This window comes from Sesamum indicum, linkage group LG1, assembly GCF_000512975.1.
Source record: "Sesamum indicum cultivar Zhongzhi No. 13 linkage group LG1, S_indicum_v1.0, whole genome shotgun sequence".
In the NCBI taxonomy this organism is placed as follows: domain Eukaryota; kingdom Viridiplantae; phylum Streptophyta; class Magnoliopsida; order Lamiales; family Pedaliaceae; genus Sesamum; species Sesamum indicum.
Genome location: NC_026145.1, coordinates 2230905 through 2248590, shown reverse-complemented (window position 1 = coordinate 2248590; position 17686 = coordinate 2230905). Strand labels below are relative to the sequence as shown.

The window sequence follows — 17686 nt, the reverse complement described above, 5'->3', positions numbered from 1 at the left end:
TAAATTTTAAAATATTTTCTAAATTAATTGAAGATGACACTCTAACAGTTACAATAACACAAATAAATGAATTATTAAAAAATAAAATTATGCCAATTTATACTTAAATATTATAGGAGAACAGATTATTGAATTAAATAATAAGATTGATTGGGAACGAAATTGGCAACAAGAAATCAACTCAAATAGAACAATAGCTGAGGAAACAAAAGGAGAAATTATTGCTAGACCCTTAATTCAACCGCCACCAGATATTGTAGGTTTTAATTCAAGACCCATAGGAGAACTAGAAAAATTACTTGACCAAAAGTTTAAAATTAAATGCTTTAAATAACCATAAATTCTCATAATTATAGATACAAATTCACGGGGGAAATTAACAGATTAAATAAATTTGCTAGGAAACCAATGCAAATAAAATTTTATTATCCTAGACCAACACCCCCACAATGTTCTTTATGAGGAACAAGAGATAATTGACTGAAATAGTTATAATGAAAATAAATTTATGAATAGAATATTGATGGATTTACAGAAAGACAAATTTATAATACTATATATAGGATGATGATGTATAGCACTATCTGTAAAGAAAATATTAATTTCGATAAAGCTATTGCTAAAATGATTATAGCAGGATTCACTAGTCAATTAAAGGTATGGTGGGATAATTATTTCAGTCAAACTGATAAAGATGAAAAATTAAATAAAGTAAAATTTGAAAGTAATATCTCAGAAGAAAAAGCAGTTTATACATTAGCTATGATCAATATTGTTGAACATTTTATAGGTGGATGGTATGATAATTGTGAAAATATCTGAACATTATTACAGAATTTAAAATGTAAAACTTTAACTTCGTTTAAATGGTATAAAGACGTCTTCCTCAGTAGAGTTATAGAACTCCCAGAGTCAAATGATGCTAATTGAAAGTCTAAATTCATAGGTGGTCTCCCTTATCTTTTCGCAAAAAGAGTTAAGAATGCCCTGAGAAAAGGAGACATGCAAATTAATTATAATCAATATACTTATGAGAAGTTAACTGGAACTTGTATCCAAAAAGGGTTAAATTTATGCAATGAAATTAGATTGAACCGACAAAATAAAAGATAAAATTTAATAGAGAAAACTCAATTAGAATAATTTTGTGCTCAGTTTGGGATGGAAATGAAACCATCCAATAGACAAAAAATCCCTAAGAATAGAACTTTAGAAAATAAAGAAAAGAGGTATAAGAAGAAAAAATTAAGAAAAGAAATAAATAAAGAGTAAAGACTTAGCTAGAAAAAATGAATGGAAGGCTAAAAATAGTACCACAAAGAAAATAAGGAGATGCTATATTTGTGGAGAAACAGACCATCTTGCAAATAGATGCAGAAATAAAAAAAGCTAGGAAATTGAAATGGAAAGATCAATAGTCTTAATTTAGAAAAAGAGGAAAAATAAAATATACCAATATAATATTTTTTTGGAGAAAAAGAATCCTCTGAATCAGAAGAACAATCTGAAGAACAAAGTAAACTTAAAAATATTGAAGAAAATTTTTAATATTCATCGATCTCTTCTGAATCTGAAGAAGAAGAACCCTCTTGTTCGTATAGACAAAAAATGGAGGAAAATTTCACATAAAAAAATTTATGAATTAATGACAAAATTTAAAGAAATGTAAAAGATAAATTTTCTCATTGATAATCATATTATTGAATTACTTAGAGAAACAAAAGATCCTGAAGTAAAGGATATCATTCTTAGTAAAACTGACAATAATGGTAAAGACTCAACATCTAAATCCAGCTCAGTTTATGATAGAATTATTAATAAACCCTTTGAACCGTATACAATTACTGAAGTCAAAAAGTTGCTTAATTGAAAGCATACTATTAAAGATAATCCCTCTACTCTAGAAGATCTAAGAATAGAAGTAGAAAAATTAAAAGAAGAAATAAAAAATATAATTAGTGTCTTACTAGTAGAGTTGAAATAATAGAAATTAGTAAAAATACTGAATTAGGAAAAACAAAATATGAGGATGATTTTCTATCCACTTTGGAAACAATCACTAGTTAAAAATGGAATGTCAAAATCGATTTATTAATAAATAACAATTTTAGAAAAATATTTACTGCTCTTATAGACAATGGAGCAGATATTAATTGTATTAAAGAAGGTCTCATATCAACTATATATTTAGTAAAAACGACCCACTCTTTATCCTCTGTTAATAGACAAAAATTGAATATAAGTTTTAAAATTCCAAAAGCTTATATATGTAACAATAACAAATATATTCCAACAAGATTTTCTATTAATAAAAGATTTAACTAACGAAATTATTCTTGAAACACCTTTCCTCAACCTTCGCGGACATCATTCTCCCTCACCACTGGGGGACTACTGCTGTAAAATCAAGTTGGACCCCCTCATAGAGGGGCATGATTACCTTTACCTACTTTAAAGCAGTCATTAGCAAGAATCCACTTTCGAGGCATATAATCCCGAAATATTCACTGCATTTTTCTCATTTTTACTCTTTTCCTTTTGTAAACTTGTTTCATTATCTCGTATTGGATCCGACGTCGGAATGCTAATTTCCTTTTTGCAGATTCTTTAGGCCTGCAAAGAATTTAGCCCATCAACAAATTTCAATCCATACACCATTAAATCCGTGCATTTTTCCCATGTATCACACCCGTACTCACATTTTTCATGCATCAAAAATGAAGATTGCATTTTTTTTTTTTCTAGTTTTCAGTCCATTTGTTCAATACTATACTCAGCACACACCCTATATTGGGGGCATGTTGATTTATGGTGATTGAAAAATATACTTTTAGGGCTTTAGTTTTTCGAGTTATGAATTTCATTAATTTATTTTCTCTAGGGAGTAAAATAGCTGAATTAATTTTTAATAAAAAAATAATATTTTTATAGCATGCTTAATCAGCATTACCTTCACCAAACCCCTTGCTGGGGCCATGTTTATTTCTGATGTTTGAAAAATATACTTTTACCGCTCTATTTTTTTTAAATTAAAAGACGTTATTCATTTATTTTTTCTATAAATTACTATTTTTTAATATAAAATTAATTTATTTATTTACAATATCACAAAAATAAATTGCATTAAACCTAAAAACTTATAACTTCAAAACTCAAAACTAGAGTTGACCATTACTAAAAACAATATGTACAAGTAAATTTTCTAAAAACTAAAATATCGTCCTTCAATGGCCGATATTTGAAAAAGTTAAAAGAGAAACTCAAAGAGGAAATTAAGAAGCGGATCGGAGCTGGACCACATATTAATGGTGAGCAGCTAGCACGCGGGAGCCCACCCACACATTAAATACCACACAGTCCAACTAGCTAGCTCCGTTTCCTCCGCCAGCTTCCGCCACCGCTCGCGGCGGCGATCTTCATCTGAACATTCTCCAACTCGGATATCCGGCAAGGAATCTGGATCCCACCAGGTTGATTGAACCCGTAAACCTTCTCAGCCTCTCTCAGCAACTCAGCAAATAGAGGGTGATTGAAATATATAACAGGCACCAGAACTCGGGACGCGTCGTCCTCCTTGTCCCCTACGTACACCGCCAGGTGCCCTTTCGGTACATTTGGCGGTAACTTCGGCTGCTCAACTTCTTGCCCGGCCCGAATGTAACCCGTATCTCTTTTCCCAGAGCACAGGCTCCTAGCTCCGCATCTCAACGAATGAACCCATCTGGAGAGCTTCGAAAAGGGTCCCGCCGTGGAGCTCGGGGTCTGAAGCCGCTGGTAGACGGGTCTCCGCCGCGTACGGCGGTGGATGCACCACTTGAAGACCTTGACCAGCCTGTGTCCGAGCCTGAAGACCCTGGTTCTTCCCATTGTATAGAGTTGATAGAAGTTTCTGAAGAAGCGTTTTCAGCTTAAATGGATGGATTAAAGACAAGCAAGAAAGGTTCTGAGTCAGATTTTATGGATGTCATAAAACTCTGAGCTGTTTCTTGCTTGGTTTTCCGTGCAGATGTGTTGTACGTAGTGGAGGGAGTGAGATTTTCTTGGAGTGGAAGAAGTCAGAATTCCTTCAATAGTGTGGGCTAGCTGGATGCCTTTATAGGGCTGGAGAAATGAAGGAATAATAATATTGAGGGTGCGGCCGTGTGGGGGCGGTGGGGTGGAAAGCGTAGGGGTGGTCGGCACACGACGTAGTCACGTGTGGTTAGCAATCCAAACATGTTGGATAAACACGAGTAATTTTCACAAAATAATTGCGAATTTTTTTCTCATTAATTTTTGCTAATGATAATTTTAACAAAATAATAATTACTACCAAATTAAAAAATTTATTGTTATTAAAAATAATTTTTTTCAAACTAAATATATATAAGTAGATAAGAAAATTAAAATTGATTTTATTTTGTCGCACTGCAAGACGTATAGCATTTAGGCAACAGCTAATTATCAGAGTTGAAAGTAAAAAATCATGGTGAATATTAATTAATCATAACTGCGCAATGGCTATTCGTCATTATTTCTTCAAACGATGCTAAAATATTGACTATACAGCTAAAAATTATAACAAATATTTTTACTGTAGTAAAATGATGATAAATATTAATTAACTATAGTAAAATTTTTTCTATCAATTTTATATAATTGTGATAGACAATATTAATTTTAGTATGTTATTTATTTTTAAAATTTTAAATTAATTGATTAATTTTTTTCAATTTCTCCATTTATCATGATTTTTTATAATTATTTTTTTTGGGGAGAGAGGGATGGAAGGTAAATTTCATCAGATGAAAAAAATAATATGCAACATGGGTAATATAGCCAAGAAAATCATAACTATATCTCTTGGTTATTTTCTTTTATGCAATTTTTTGGTTTTCCTACATTATTTATTGTTTTTATTTGTCAATTTTATTATAAATCAAAATATTTATATTATTTTATCATCTAAATATATATTTAATTTAGATATTTTATCATCTCCCTTATATATTAAGGTATAAATACTATTAAAATCCGCATTTGGGGGATACAGACTGTCGGGACGTAATATTTTTTAACATATGGATAATTGAACAATGAAAAGACAAAAAGAAAAAAAAAACTAAGGAGCATTAATGAAAAGAATGTGGGAGGTGAGTTTCGTGGACGTATCACGTTTCAATGGTCAAGAACTGAGAAACCTCATAATAAAAACCTTAGAAACTTAAGACAAAACAAAATAATATTTTACTAAGTGTGGTGGATCTCAATGAATCTAAGGTTTTTATATTTCAATGGAGTACGTTCCTTGGAACTTCTTTTTGCTTTGGGGAAAAATATTATTTTAGTCCGCTAAATATATTTAATTTTAATTTTAGTCAGATAATTATATCCATATTTTTTAGGTCCAGTAACTTACGAAATTGCTTATTTTTAGTCCTCTGGCAGATTTTCGGACAATTTTACCCCTATGAGTGCATATGGACTAAGACTGTTTTTCAAAAATTGCATATGGGTAAAATTGTCCGAAAATCTGTCAGATGACTAAAAGTAAGCAATCTCGTAAGTTACTGGACCTAAATAAAAATGGACATAGTTATCGAACTAAAATTAAGCATACTTAGCGGACTAAAATAATACTTTTTCCTTTTACTTTTATATGCATATATATACAAAAAAAAAAAAAAATGTTATTTTTCTTGGTTTGAATCGATGTATGACGAATTAAATACTTGCCAGAAAGGCAACACATGTCACTGTCTGAGACGTTGGTGAGGAGGACACCTATTCGGCAGACTATCAGTCTCATGTGAGAGACAAATTTAGACTTGATTGATTTTGTTTTCAAGTGCACTTGATTCTTTCTCAAGAATAATACAAAATATATTATAAAGTCTAATTATGTAGTTACTTCCTATTAAATAATTTTATTTTATATACATCTTTGTATTATATTTAAAGTATTGAAACGATGAAAAGCATATAGATTTGTAATGCAAGTACTTTGTGTCCATTAAAATTACAAGACTGGAAAATATTTCAATTGGATACCTTTCGAGATATAAAAGTATGTTTACCTGAACCATTTCGGTTGAATAATTGAACTCCCTAAGATGAGTTGAGCTGTTCAAGAGGAATAGTTATTTGTATCGATCTTGGTTTAAAAATTGAACCCCGATAATACAAAATAAACACCTTATAGAAGTGTTTAGATAACTTATTTAACTTAATAATAAAAATAAACAGAGCATACATGATTGTTGGAAAATTGGCCCAAGACCAAACTTGGTAGGCCCAAGTCCATAGCCCAACCCACCACCTGGAAGGCTTGACCCCCACCCACCGACCCGATCCACCCATTACCCGACCTGGTTTTCATTTTTAGATGAATTGCCTTCTGATTCTTTTCCCTTGGCCGCATTTATTCACTCTCCTCGTATTCTTCCCTCTTTCTCGATTTTTTACACCATCATCAATGGTTTCTCCTTATTTATTCACCACTTTTGGAAAGTAAAAAGAAAAGAAGAAATAAGTGAGGAAAAAATAAAAGAGATAGGTAAACCTGAGTAGTTCAATGGTGTCTTAGTGGCGGTTGTCCCTTGGTGGGTTTAAGCAACCGGTGGTTGGGTTGCCAGCCTTTGTGGCTGTGAGCTTCCTCACCGGATCCGGCTCCCTCAGCCAAAATTATTTTTCATTGTTGTTTTTTCTCACTGTTCCTATTAATTTGTAATCGTTGTTATATTGATTTGTATTTCGCTGTAATAATCATATTTCTTTATGGGCTCACTGCGTAAATAAACTCCCAACAATAATAACATATTCTATTAACATTTCTTTCATATTATGAGCGTAAAACATACAATGTAACAGTTGATATGTATATTCCGGCCTGTTCCCTAGAAAGACAAAATGTACGTACCTAATCAGATTCAAATGTAAATCATTCAACACTGGCCCTTCTCTCTTTGTGTCAGTTTTTGACTATGATGAAATCAGATGTGGCGAGAAATATTGACAACCACGTACAAATCAAATAGAAAAGCAATCTTAAGAGATGAATCAAGACGACAGTTTTCAGGGTAAATGTGTAGGCTGTTAGAAGTGTAAGAAACAAGCGGACAGTTGGGTTCGCATAGACCAATTTTGTCTTCCCTTCACCACGCATGCGGAGATCTTCAAACTTGAATAAAATACTGAATTATTCGTCCACTTCATAAAAGAGCAGTATAAGATATATTTGGACGCACGCACGGGCACATGAATCCAGCATAGTTGTTCGAACGTCGACATTTGCCGAAGAGCTGCTTCCTCGAAACTGATTTCTCCAATTCTTGATAAGAAGGAATCCTTCACTTGTCCCCTCTCTCTCTCTCTCTCTCTCTCTCTATATATATATATATATATATTGGTTAAATACATTCTAAATATTTAGACTTAAATATAGTTTTTGGTTATGTAATTTTGGCAGTTTTTATAGTATTGATATTTCGTAATTTTGATTCTTTGGTTGTCGGATTTTGAAAAAGTCGAAATAAATCATGTGTGTCTCATGTGGTTTATTTAAATCGAAACTTTTGTTCTTATTAGTTCACTTTTGTCAATATGGACTAAATTTGTTTTTTAAAAAAATGAAGTGGCACATGATTAATTTATTTCGACAATTTTTGTAAAATTCAGTATCCAAAGAATCAAAATTGTAAAAATGTCAAAAAGTTACAGGATTTTTTTGCAATCTAGAAAGATAAAGAATTAAAACGCCAAAGTGTAAAAATTACAGGACCAAATATATATATTTAAACCTAAATTTTATTTTATATATGTATATATCAATATATAATGATGATATAACAATTAGGATTAAAGGCATTTTAGTCCACTTAACTATAGCCAATTTTCATTCTAGTCCTTTATCTTTGTAGGATTTGAAAAAGGCTTATAACTTTTAATTTGGTCGATTTTAGGACATCAAGCGTCGGAATTTGTCCAACATTGCCGGAAAATGCCATATGTATCAGACGTGGCATTTTAATTTGGGGAAGGTGATTTTATTGGCTAATTATGCATGCGTGGCAATTACGTGGCTTTAATTTAAAAAAATAAATTGTGATGTGGCATTAGTGACCACATGGCATTAAATTATATTATTTACTAAAATTATTATTATTATTTGTATTTAAAATAAATTTTCATACTTTTTATTATTTTATAATTTTAAATATTAAATTATTTTTACTTCATCGTTTAATACATACAAATAACATTTATCATTATATGTATTTCAATAAAAAATAAATTTTTTGTTATTTCAGATTTAAAAAAAATAAAACATGTTTACTTGATTTTTAAAAAAATAAAAAATAATACATATTTTTTCTCTCTTCTCATTTTTTGAATGTATGTATAAATAATATATATAAATATATATACATTATATATATAATCATAATGTATTAGACTTAATATATATATACATATATATATATATATTGTGGTGACGAGCCGATGTGATGCCGATCTCGTCGCCCAAATCGGGGGCGACGCTTTCGTGCTGGGCGACGGTGACGCCGCACAGACTATTCTGGGCGGCGTCGCTGTCGCTTGGAATCTCCACCGGCAAGTATAGTCCATGTATATATATATATATATATATATATGTCTTTTTATAAATATACATAATTGTGTGTATATAACACATAAATACTATTTTTCTAAATTATTGAATATATTTCACTATAAAAAAGTGGAATTTTGGGAAGGGTTTAAGAACCGTTTTTTTTTTCTTTGTTTTAGAAGGATTTTGAATTGATTGAATTAATTTGAATTTGGAATGGTTCACCTACCGTCCGTATAGACAGCATTACAAATATTTAGGAATGGTTGATGAAGGTTCAAACAGTCATTGTAACACATTGTTGTTGACCGTTCCAAATATTGATTGTGTAAAAAAAAAATTAATTGTAATGGGTTGGATGACATTTGAAATAGTTATATTATTTATTTTGGGTTACTTTTGGAACGATCTTTGTAATACTCATGCCTGAATTTTGAATCTGTATTTATTGTATTGACGATGTATTTAGAAACGGTACTTGGAATGGCTTGCTTGTCAATCTTTGCAATAGTACTGGCACGGTCAAATTTTTGTTTGAGTCTCCTGTAACCATTTTAAAAATTATCAATCTTATTTAGTAATACGCATTTTAAACTGTTTCATTAACGGTATTAGGAACAATTAATCTTATTTAGGAATACATATTCAAAACTTATTTAGCAATGGTATTAGGAACAATTATTTATTTAGATTTGTAATATTTTCTTTACAATTACTAAAATCGTTCTTAATTTTTTTATTTATAATAATTTTCTTATAAATTATTTAATTTATATATTTAACAAAGTTTAATAAATAATTTAATTTATATATTTTAAAAAATTATAATAAATAATTAAATTAATTAATAAAATTGTAATTGATTATATCTTTCAATTTAATTGATCGAATAAATATGAAATAATGGAATGTATAAACATTATGAAACATGAATAATTAAATAGAAATATTATTATAGTATAAAATATTATACAATTACAAAATTGAAAAAAAAATTAACACCTAATCTAAACCCTCCTTGTCAGCTTCGTCTATATCGTCATCTTTTGGGGTCACGGTGTCAGTCGAAGGCTATGCTGGAGAGATAGTCGGGGTGGTCGGCTGTGACAGCGGTGCAGTGAAGGAGCTGGCGCGCATTTCCTTCATCATCTCCAACCTATTCATGTGCGCCTCCATGACAGGGTTTGGTTGTGGCAGTGTCGGTGGGGGTGGCGATAATGATATGAAGGTCCGACTGGAGATGTGGGCCTTAGAATCAAGGTCGAATACTCAGTTCTTGTTCTTGCCCCCGACTGTAGCCAACCACATCTAATGCTCGGTTATCACCATCAAAGCCTCCGATTCAGCAGCCCAGGTATCCTGGTCCTTGACCGTGGGCTAAATCTGATGATCTTTCATCAGCTTTTGGAACGTTCCCTACAAAACAAATAAAATTATTAGAACTTAATTTACCCCAAAATATTTAAAAAATAAAAATAAAATGCCAAGTTTAACTTACCACCACCTTAGCCCTATGCCCTGTTCGCCTTATTTTTCGCGGACTCCTTCTGGAAGTTTGTGCTAGCCCAGTACGCTTGGAGCTGGAGTCAGGTGTTATTGGCAGCTAAAGTGGCTTGAAGGGAAACATGTGGAAGACCCAAAACATGTACTGATCGTCACAATCCCACCAGATGGTAATCTACAGTAAGAAAATTAAAGAAAATATTAGTAAAATTCATTGAACAATTAGGATTAACATATAATACAAAATTGAGATTAAGGTACATTACTTTCATAGATTCGAACCAGAAATGTTGCAACGACACCTATCACAAACATGCCCACCGGTGGGGATAGTGTCCTCACACAAGCATTGATGTGCTCGTGGAAGCAACGGTTAGACCTGAAAATGGTGGGCCATGACCATGACCACGTGGTACAGGAGGTGTATATAATCTACACAAATTATTGAGAAGTATTAGTTTTTGTAATTGTTGAAAAAATTACCCTAATTCAATAATTATTAAAAAGAATATACTAATTCTTACAAATTGGAAATAAAATAATCATGAAACAATTGTATATATGTATATATAAGATTGTTAGTCTTACATAGATGTAAGTAGTATCATATCATGTTATACTGGATCGTCTAATCAGACTGTTAACAGTTTAATCAGACCGGTGGATATGATTAAATCGACAAAAATCTATATTCGATGAAGTTTTGATCATTTTTGTTATACGAGTACTGAGATATCATATTTCATACATAATCAACGAGGTTAGGAACAATTGAACTGTCAATCAGACCATGTGATTTTACATCAAACCACTATATATGTTCATATATGTAAAGTATTGTTATACGTTTAAGTTTGGAAATAATCAGGATCGCGAATGTTGAGATATTTTAACCGGGAAGTGAACTAGTAATCTTTTGTTATATTTAGGAACCATTTTTATACTCCTTTAGGAATGGTTTTATTTATATTCACTTTAGGAATGGATATTTTATACATTTAGGCACGATAATCTTTAAATTCAACTTAGGAACGGTCAAATATTTAAAAATCGTTCCCGTATGTGATTTTTCCTCCACTTTTCATTTGGCACCAAATGAAATTTGTTGCGAACTGATTTAGGAACGGTCAAAATAAATTGATTGTTCCTATATTTTGAATTTTCCTTATTTTTTCTATATGATATTGAAAGTCGGCGGGGCGGCATTGAAAACCATTCTCTGCATCCAATGCATCTGCGCCGCATCACCCTAGTACGTACTAGTACCCTCCCCCTCAAAAGTAGCAGGAGTTTGTTCCTCCTGCAAAGAGGGTGCGCGATGGCCTCAAAGTACTCTTGCACCCTCTCCTTGTTGTGTGAAGTCCAATTATAATATTCCAGCATAAAATCTTTCATATACAAGTCAAAATTTATCTCGTCTAGGATTTTAAAAGCTTCATTTTTGCACTTCCAACAAGAACACTTAATTTTCTCACCTTCCATATATGCATGTTGAGATTTGACTCATTTTGTAGATGCAATAACACCATCCTCAAATTCTGAAGTAAGACCTGTCCTTCTCAGCAGGTTCTTCTCATACATCCATCTCCTCAACTGTCTTAATATGATGAGCCCGACAAACACACACACACACACATTATTATAACATTAAATTTAATTGATGAAAGTATAACAAATATAATCCACTAATAATTAAAGGTTAAAGTTGTTACCTGACCAAAATAACTTCAAATATCAATGAAAATTCGAAGCAGATTGATATAAAAATATTAATGTGATAGTGAGGGGTCAAGAAAAATCAAGAGAGATTAAGGAAATAAAGAGAATATAAGAAGAAGAAAAAAAGATACTGAAATTAAATGGAAAGATAGGAACATATATATATATATAGAAAAATTTAGAACGATTTTTCAAACACAAAAATGGCCTAACACTAGCCGTTAATTTACAATTTGTATTGTATTTGGAAGGGTCTTAGGACCTCATATTGGAGCGATTTTCTATACGTTGAAATATATCCGTTTCTTCTATTTTGGAACGGCCTTAGAACTACAATAATAAAATTACACAAAACTGTTCCAACTTGGAACTAATTTAGTCACGGTCTTTGTAACAGAACAGTTTTTTTTAGTATAAATCATACATAGAAATGGGTGTTGTAATACTAGTACAAAACTGTTTCAAATTGCACCTCATTTTGGAATATATTTACTAACTGTCATTTTTTTGGCATTCTTTTTATCAGAATCAGGTAAGGTCATATCAAGACCGCCACTAATTGTAATAAAGTGTTGCAAACAGAGTTCCAATATTTCACCATTCTAAATTTAGACCGATTTTTTGAATGAAAATTGTAATAGTTTTTTTTGGAACACCTATAGTAACGGTTTTGCCATGCCAAGAAAGTAATACATAAAAAATGAGGATCATGACGCCATCAACCACCTACCATTCCCTTGAGTGCCAATATCCATTCCTAAATGGCACGGGCTTTGGAACGATCCGTCTATCCTTGCCAAATTCCACTTTTTTTTGTAGTGTTTATTCAATTTCTTCTCCAAAAATTCATGTCATAATGCTATGTCACTTTCTATTTATTTTTGATTAAGTCATGTAATTGCCACATCATATAAAATTAGCAAATAAAATCACTTTTCCTAATTTGAAATGCCACGTCCATTTTGATCATATTTCCCGGCAACTTTTGATAAAATCCAGCGACAAGTGTCTTGAAATCAAGCAAATTAAAAAAATTAAAGAACCATTTACAAACCCTAATAAGTTAAAAGATTAAAATGGTAAATGACTAAAGTTATAGAACAAAAAATGCCTTTAATCCTAACAATTATTATTCAATAATCTTGGCCTAATTCTTTTTCAGATCATCCCAAAATTAATTAGACTTGTTATTTATTTTTCAAGTATTTTCTTTTAATTCCTTAAATTGTTAAATTTTCATTCATCCAAAGCAGTATTTTTTTTTTTTTTTTTTGCTTAAAGTTTGAAACACAGACAAAATTTTTCTTTTAGCTAAATTACACGAAACTTGATCCATACCAAATCAAACGAGATTCATTTCTTTATTTCTCTTCCTCTACTTTTCTTTTTTACTACTCATGTGTTCAGAGTTTGTCCGTACTATTTGTGCTCTCATCTATATATATACAAATCCGGGACATGGGTGTTGTTTCTGTTTGATGTCCCTTTGCTTCAATAAGCATGGACAATCGGCAGACAGCTCCGTTAATTAGGTTTTCTGACCTAAGCAAAACTGGACAAGTTCAATTTAAAAAGGCAAATTATAAAAAGAAACAAATATTTGCTTAGTCCTTCAAATTTGTAACCTATTAATTTTAGTATTTAATTTTTGCATTTTAGTTTTAGTCCTCTAACTTTCAGAAATGTGTAATTTCAGTCTTTTGATTCAATTTCACACAATTTTATCCCTACACAGTTTTTTAAAGAGTACATTTAGTCCATCTCCACTCATTTTGTATTTTATAACTATTAGAAGAATGACCCATGATCTATGGTTGGCCCATGACCCATGGTAGGCCCAAGCTCTCACACTCACTTGGATGGCTCAAGCCCAGACCACAACCTTCGGCCCACTCGGCTAGCTCCAACCCTCTCCTCTTTGCCCATGACCCGACCCGCCTTCGACCCGGCTAATAAGTATATTTTGTATAATTTCTGTTCTATATTATTGGCCTGTAATTTAAGACTTTAAAACCCACCATTGATCTGTAATAGTTAAATAAGTTTTACACCCGACAATAATTACTGCTCACATCAAAAGTATGAATTTATGGAGATTTAGATTTATATGGAAAACATATTGGGCCTTTAAGAGTATTAGGATGCATTATTAAGCTTTATAATCAAAATGAAAAAAAAATCTAAATTAGATTAAAATAATCGAATCTACATAAAATTGATAGATAAATGACTAAATCTAATATTATCAAAATTAAAAAACTAAAAAGAATTTAAATCAAATTTATAAGACCAAAATTTTCTTTTTCTTTTATAAAAACAAATTCATTTGTCATTCTTCTTACGAGTAGTTATGATGTGGACGTTAGCAGCACTGACCGACTCATAACTAACTAGGAAGTCAATGGAAAGTGACATGGACATCTGAGCAAAACAATGTTAACTCATCAAAGTGTATAAATCTTTTAAGAACTAATCTCGTGCCATGCCGTGTTTATATATATAATAAATAATATTTTATATTTTATAATATATTATAAATAAAAAATATATATAAATGAGTACATTATATTTTTTTTCAAAAAAAAAAAGAATGAAAGCAACAAAAAGAAAAAGAAAATTAACTATGGGGAAAAAATAAATTGGTGTCATGGTGAATCACCCAATAGAAAAAATATAATTTTTCACTATGTTTAACTACTATGGGGAAAAGAAGAAAACATAATAAATACTAATTAACCACGGGTTTGCAACGGTTGTTAGCTATTATATCAGCAAATGTGACCAAAACATTAGTCATGTCCGAAATCATGCCTAATGTTTTGGCTATGGCAAAAATCATGGTGAATATTGATTAAACATAGTAAAAGTTTAAAATTTTACTTTGATTTTATTTAATTGTGGTTAAATTAACAGTAGTGATGTACCATGATTTTTAAGCCGTGGTCATTTATAGTGTAGTAAAAACTCAATCTTTTTGTAGTTGCCGTTTATGAAGAAAAAATGCCTTCTCTTATATATTAGTATCGACAATTATATAAAATCAGTGGACAGAAGGATTTAGACTTGAAAAGAGGATTTGAAATAAGAATTTTAAATGACTCTGTATTAAATAGATTTAAAATCTATCACAATGCCACAAAATATAGTTTAAAATGAAAATTTAAGAATTTGAAATCTTTTGCAACATGAATTTATTCAAAACAGTACTAATTTTATTTTTGTTCTTTTTCAATAATTTATTTCGGTTGAGTTACATGGACACCCTCTAAAACTAGGCCTAATTATATAAACATCTTTGTCCTTTGTAAAATTATAAGTACACCCTCTAAAGGGGTTTTAGTGCAATGTTACTAGGAGGTGTTTGTTGAACCTATCTTATGGGACAGCGGCCGTGGCGCCGGCAGAAATAGAATAACTTAGTTGGCGAGTGAAACACTACAACCCGGACTCCAATGAGCAAGGATTGAAGATGAACCTATACTTTGTTGAAGAGGCCAGAGAAAAAGTCGCAGTTTGGGCCGCTATGTACAGAACTAGAATGGCTAAAGTGTACAACGCAAAAGTTAGGCCGAGAAATTTTCAAGTGGAAGATCTGGTGATGTGGAAAGCCAATGCTTCTAGTCCCATTTGGGAAGTTGGATTTGAAGTGGGAAGGCTCTTACAAGGTGATAGAGGTTATGAATGCGGAGGCTTACAAGCTGCAACAGCTCGATGGAAAGAACATTTCTCACACGTGGAACATCGCAAACCTCAAGAAGTATTATTGTTAAATTTTTCGGGTAGGTAAAGTTTACTTTTTGGCTTTGTTTTGTAATACAGGGTAAAGTAGAAGTGTAACGTTTCATTCCCTCCCCACCGACTCCTTATGGAACTCTTGTAATTTACGCTCGAGCAATAAAGTTAATTTTTCCATTGTAGTTGAAAATTTCTTTGATAAGGGGGATCTATGGATTTTCAAGAGGCCCCCCCGAGGTACCAACTGCCCCAGGAACCCTAACTGAAATTCCACTAAGATCAACCCCCAGCGGCATTGAGTTTTGCCCTCCTTAAGAGAAGTTGGTATAGATCCAACTCCTGGACTCGAGCAAAATCATCCCTTGAGGACACCCAATCAAAGTACTTGCGTAATAAAAGCAAACTCATCCCAGGAAGATATATCACAAGTGAGTAACATAAAAGCCGATTAAAGAAAATACTACAACTATGAATTTGAACCGCCTACTTACAAAAACGCTCTAACATGTGAGGGGAGGCGGTCATCCTATATAACATAAGTTGATTATACGCCGAGATTCGAATTTGTGCTAAATAAAATAATCCGATTACATGCCGAGATTATAACCAAAGTAATAAATGGAAAGTCATGGAACTTTTAAGCTTTGGGGGCTCAACCGCCGGCGACTTCCGCCACCTCCTCTTCACCCTCAGGATCAAGGAGTCCAATATCCACTTCAACAGTTCGGCCCTTCTCGCGAAGGGTCCGAAGAAGGATTCGACGACATCTTCGAATCATGTCATCATAAATAGGAGTTGCCTTATTATTTAAGATTGTATCGAACACTTCAGACTCCTAGAACCTCGAGACTCCCTCCTCTCGAGTCTTAGCAAAGCAGAGGCCAGAAATTTCCTCTCAGTAGATATCGCTCGCTCAAAATCGACGCTCCCAAGAGGCAACGTTTTCAAAAGCCTCATCCCTCTCCCCCTTAAGTCGGGAAAAATCACTCTCTCGTATGCTCCAAAGCAACCTCCAAGCGCTTCATCTCCTCCAGTTGTGCGGCTCATTGATTTTTGGCCGTCGTTATCATGACAAGAACCTACAAGAATAAAACAACTAGTCAAAACCAACAAAATCAAACGGAGTGGATAACTAAAAACACAAAGCAAAAACCCGAGCCATGTTCTCAGCCAACAACTCATCCCTTTGCTTTTCCGAAAGGTCCACAACCCGACTTAAATCATCTTCACTCACGAGGCCCTAGGTGCGGCTCCAATCAGGACAAGGCACCACCCGCGTGGCTCGGCCCTGTAGCACAAGCATCACCCTCTGCCCCGGACGACGCTTCTTTGCCTTTTTGAGGGAGGAGAAAGATCAATTGATGGAGTAGGAAGAGAATCGGAGTGGCCGCTTCCAGTGGAGACCCCATGGGGCGCGATAGATATGGAGCTCCCTACTTGTGGTGGTGCTAACTCTTGATCGCATTTTTTCTGCTCCTTAACCATCACCTTCCGGGCGCATACCGCATCGATTTCAAGCTTCTTACCTAAAACCACAGAATCAGTTTAAAGAAAGGAAATCCAAACCAAGTTCTTGCACGTAAAGAACATACAAAAGATATAGCGGAACAATTTAAACACCACATGACACTTACAAGTGAATACTAGAGGGGGAATAATGAGCGATGTCCATCATTTGACTACACAGCCCCGCCGCCATAAACCCCTGGCGCAGTTTTCCAAACTCCTTATGATGAGTGATCTTGATATGCAAGCTAGTCCGCTCCGAGACCAACCCCCAACCATCATTTCTGACGTAAAAATTTTTTTTCTTCTAAGGACCCTTAGAGGAAACAAACCCGTCTAAGAACCTACAAGCTTTCTGCGGAATGAAGTAAAAATACCGCCCATCATCAGAAGAAGCAAATAACTCCGCCACGCGGCGGACAGTTCATAAGGCATGAAAGCTCTCTAGAGTTAACAGAAGCCCCAACTCTATAAGACGACGTCGCCAACCCTCAAAACACATAAATGAATTTGGCGTAGGTTGGCTGACACAAATACCAGAATTTCGAATTACCTTGACAAGTAACGGATGGGGAGGAATAGAAAATTCGCTATCAAAATCACTAGCATAAATAGTAAAGCACCCGGTTAGGG

General features: G+C 32.9%; 1 protein-coding gene across 1 annotated transcript; it reads right to left on the bottom strand.

Moving 5' to 3' along the window:
• On the bottom strand, positions 3367 to 3867 carry LOC105155428 (auxin-responsive protein SAUR36). Its single transcript, XM_011071305.2, has one exon. It carries the CDS (start codon positions 3865 to 3867, stop codon positions 3367 to 3369), a length of 501 nt encoding a protein of 166 aa, XP_011069607.1.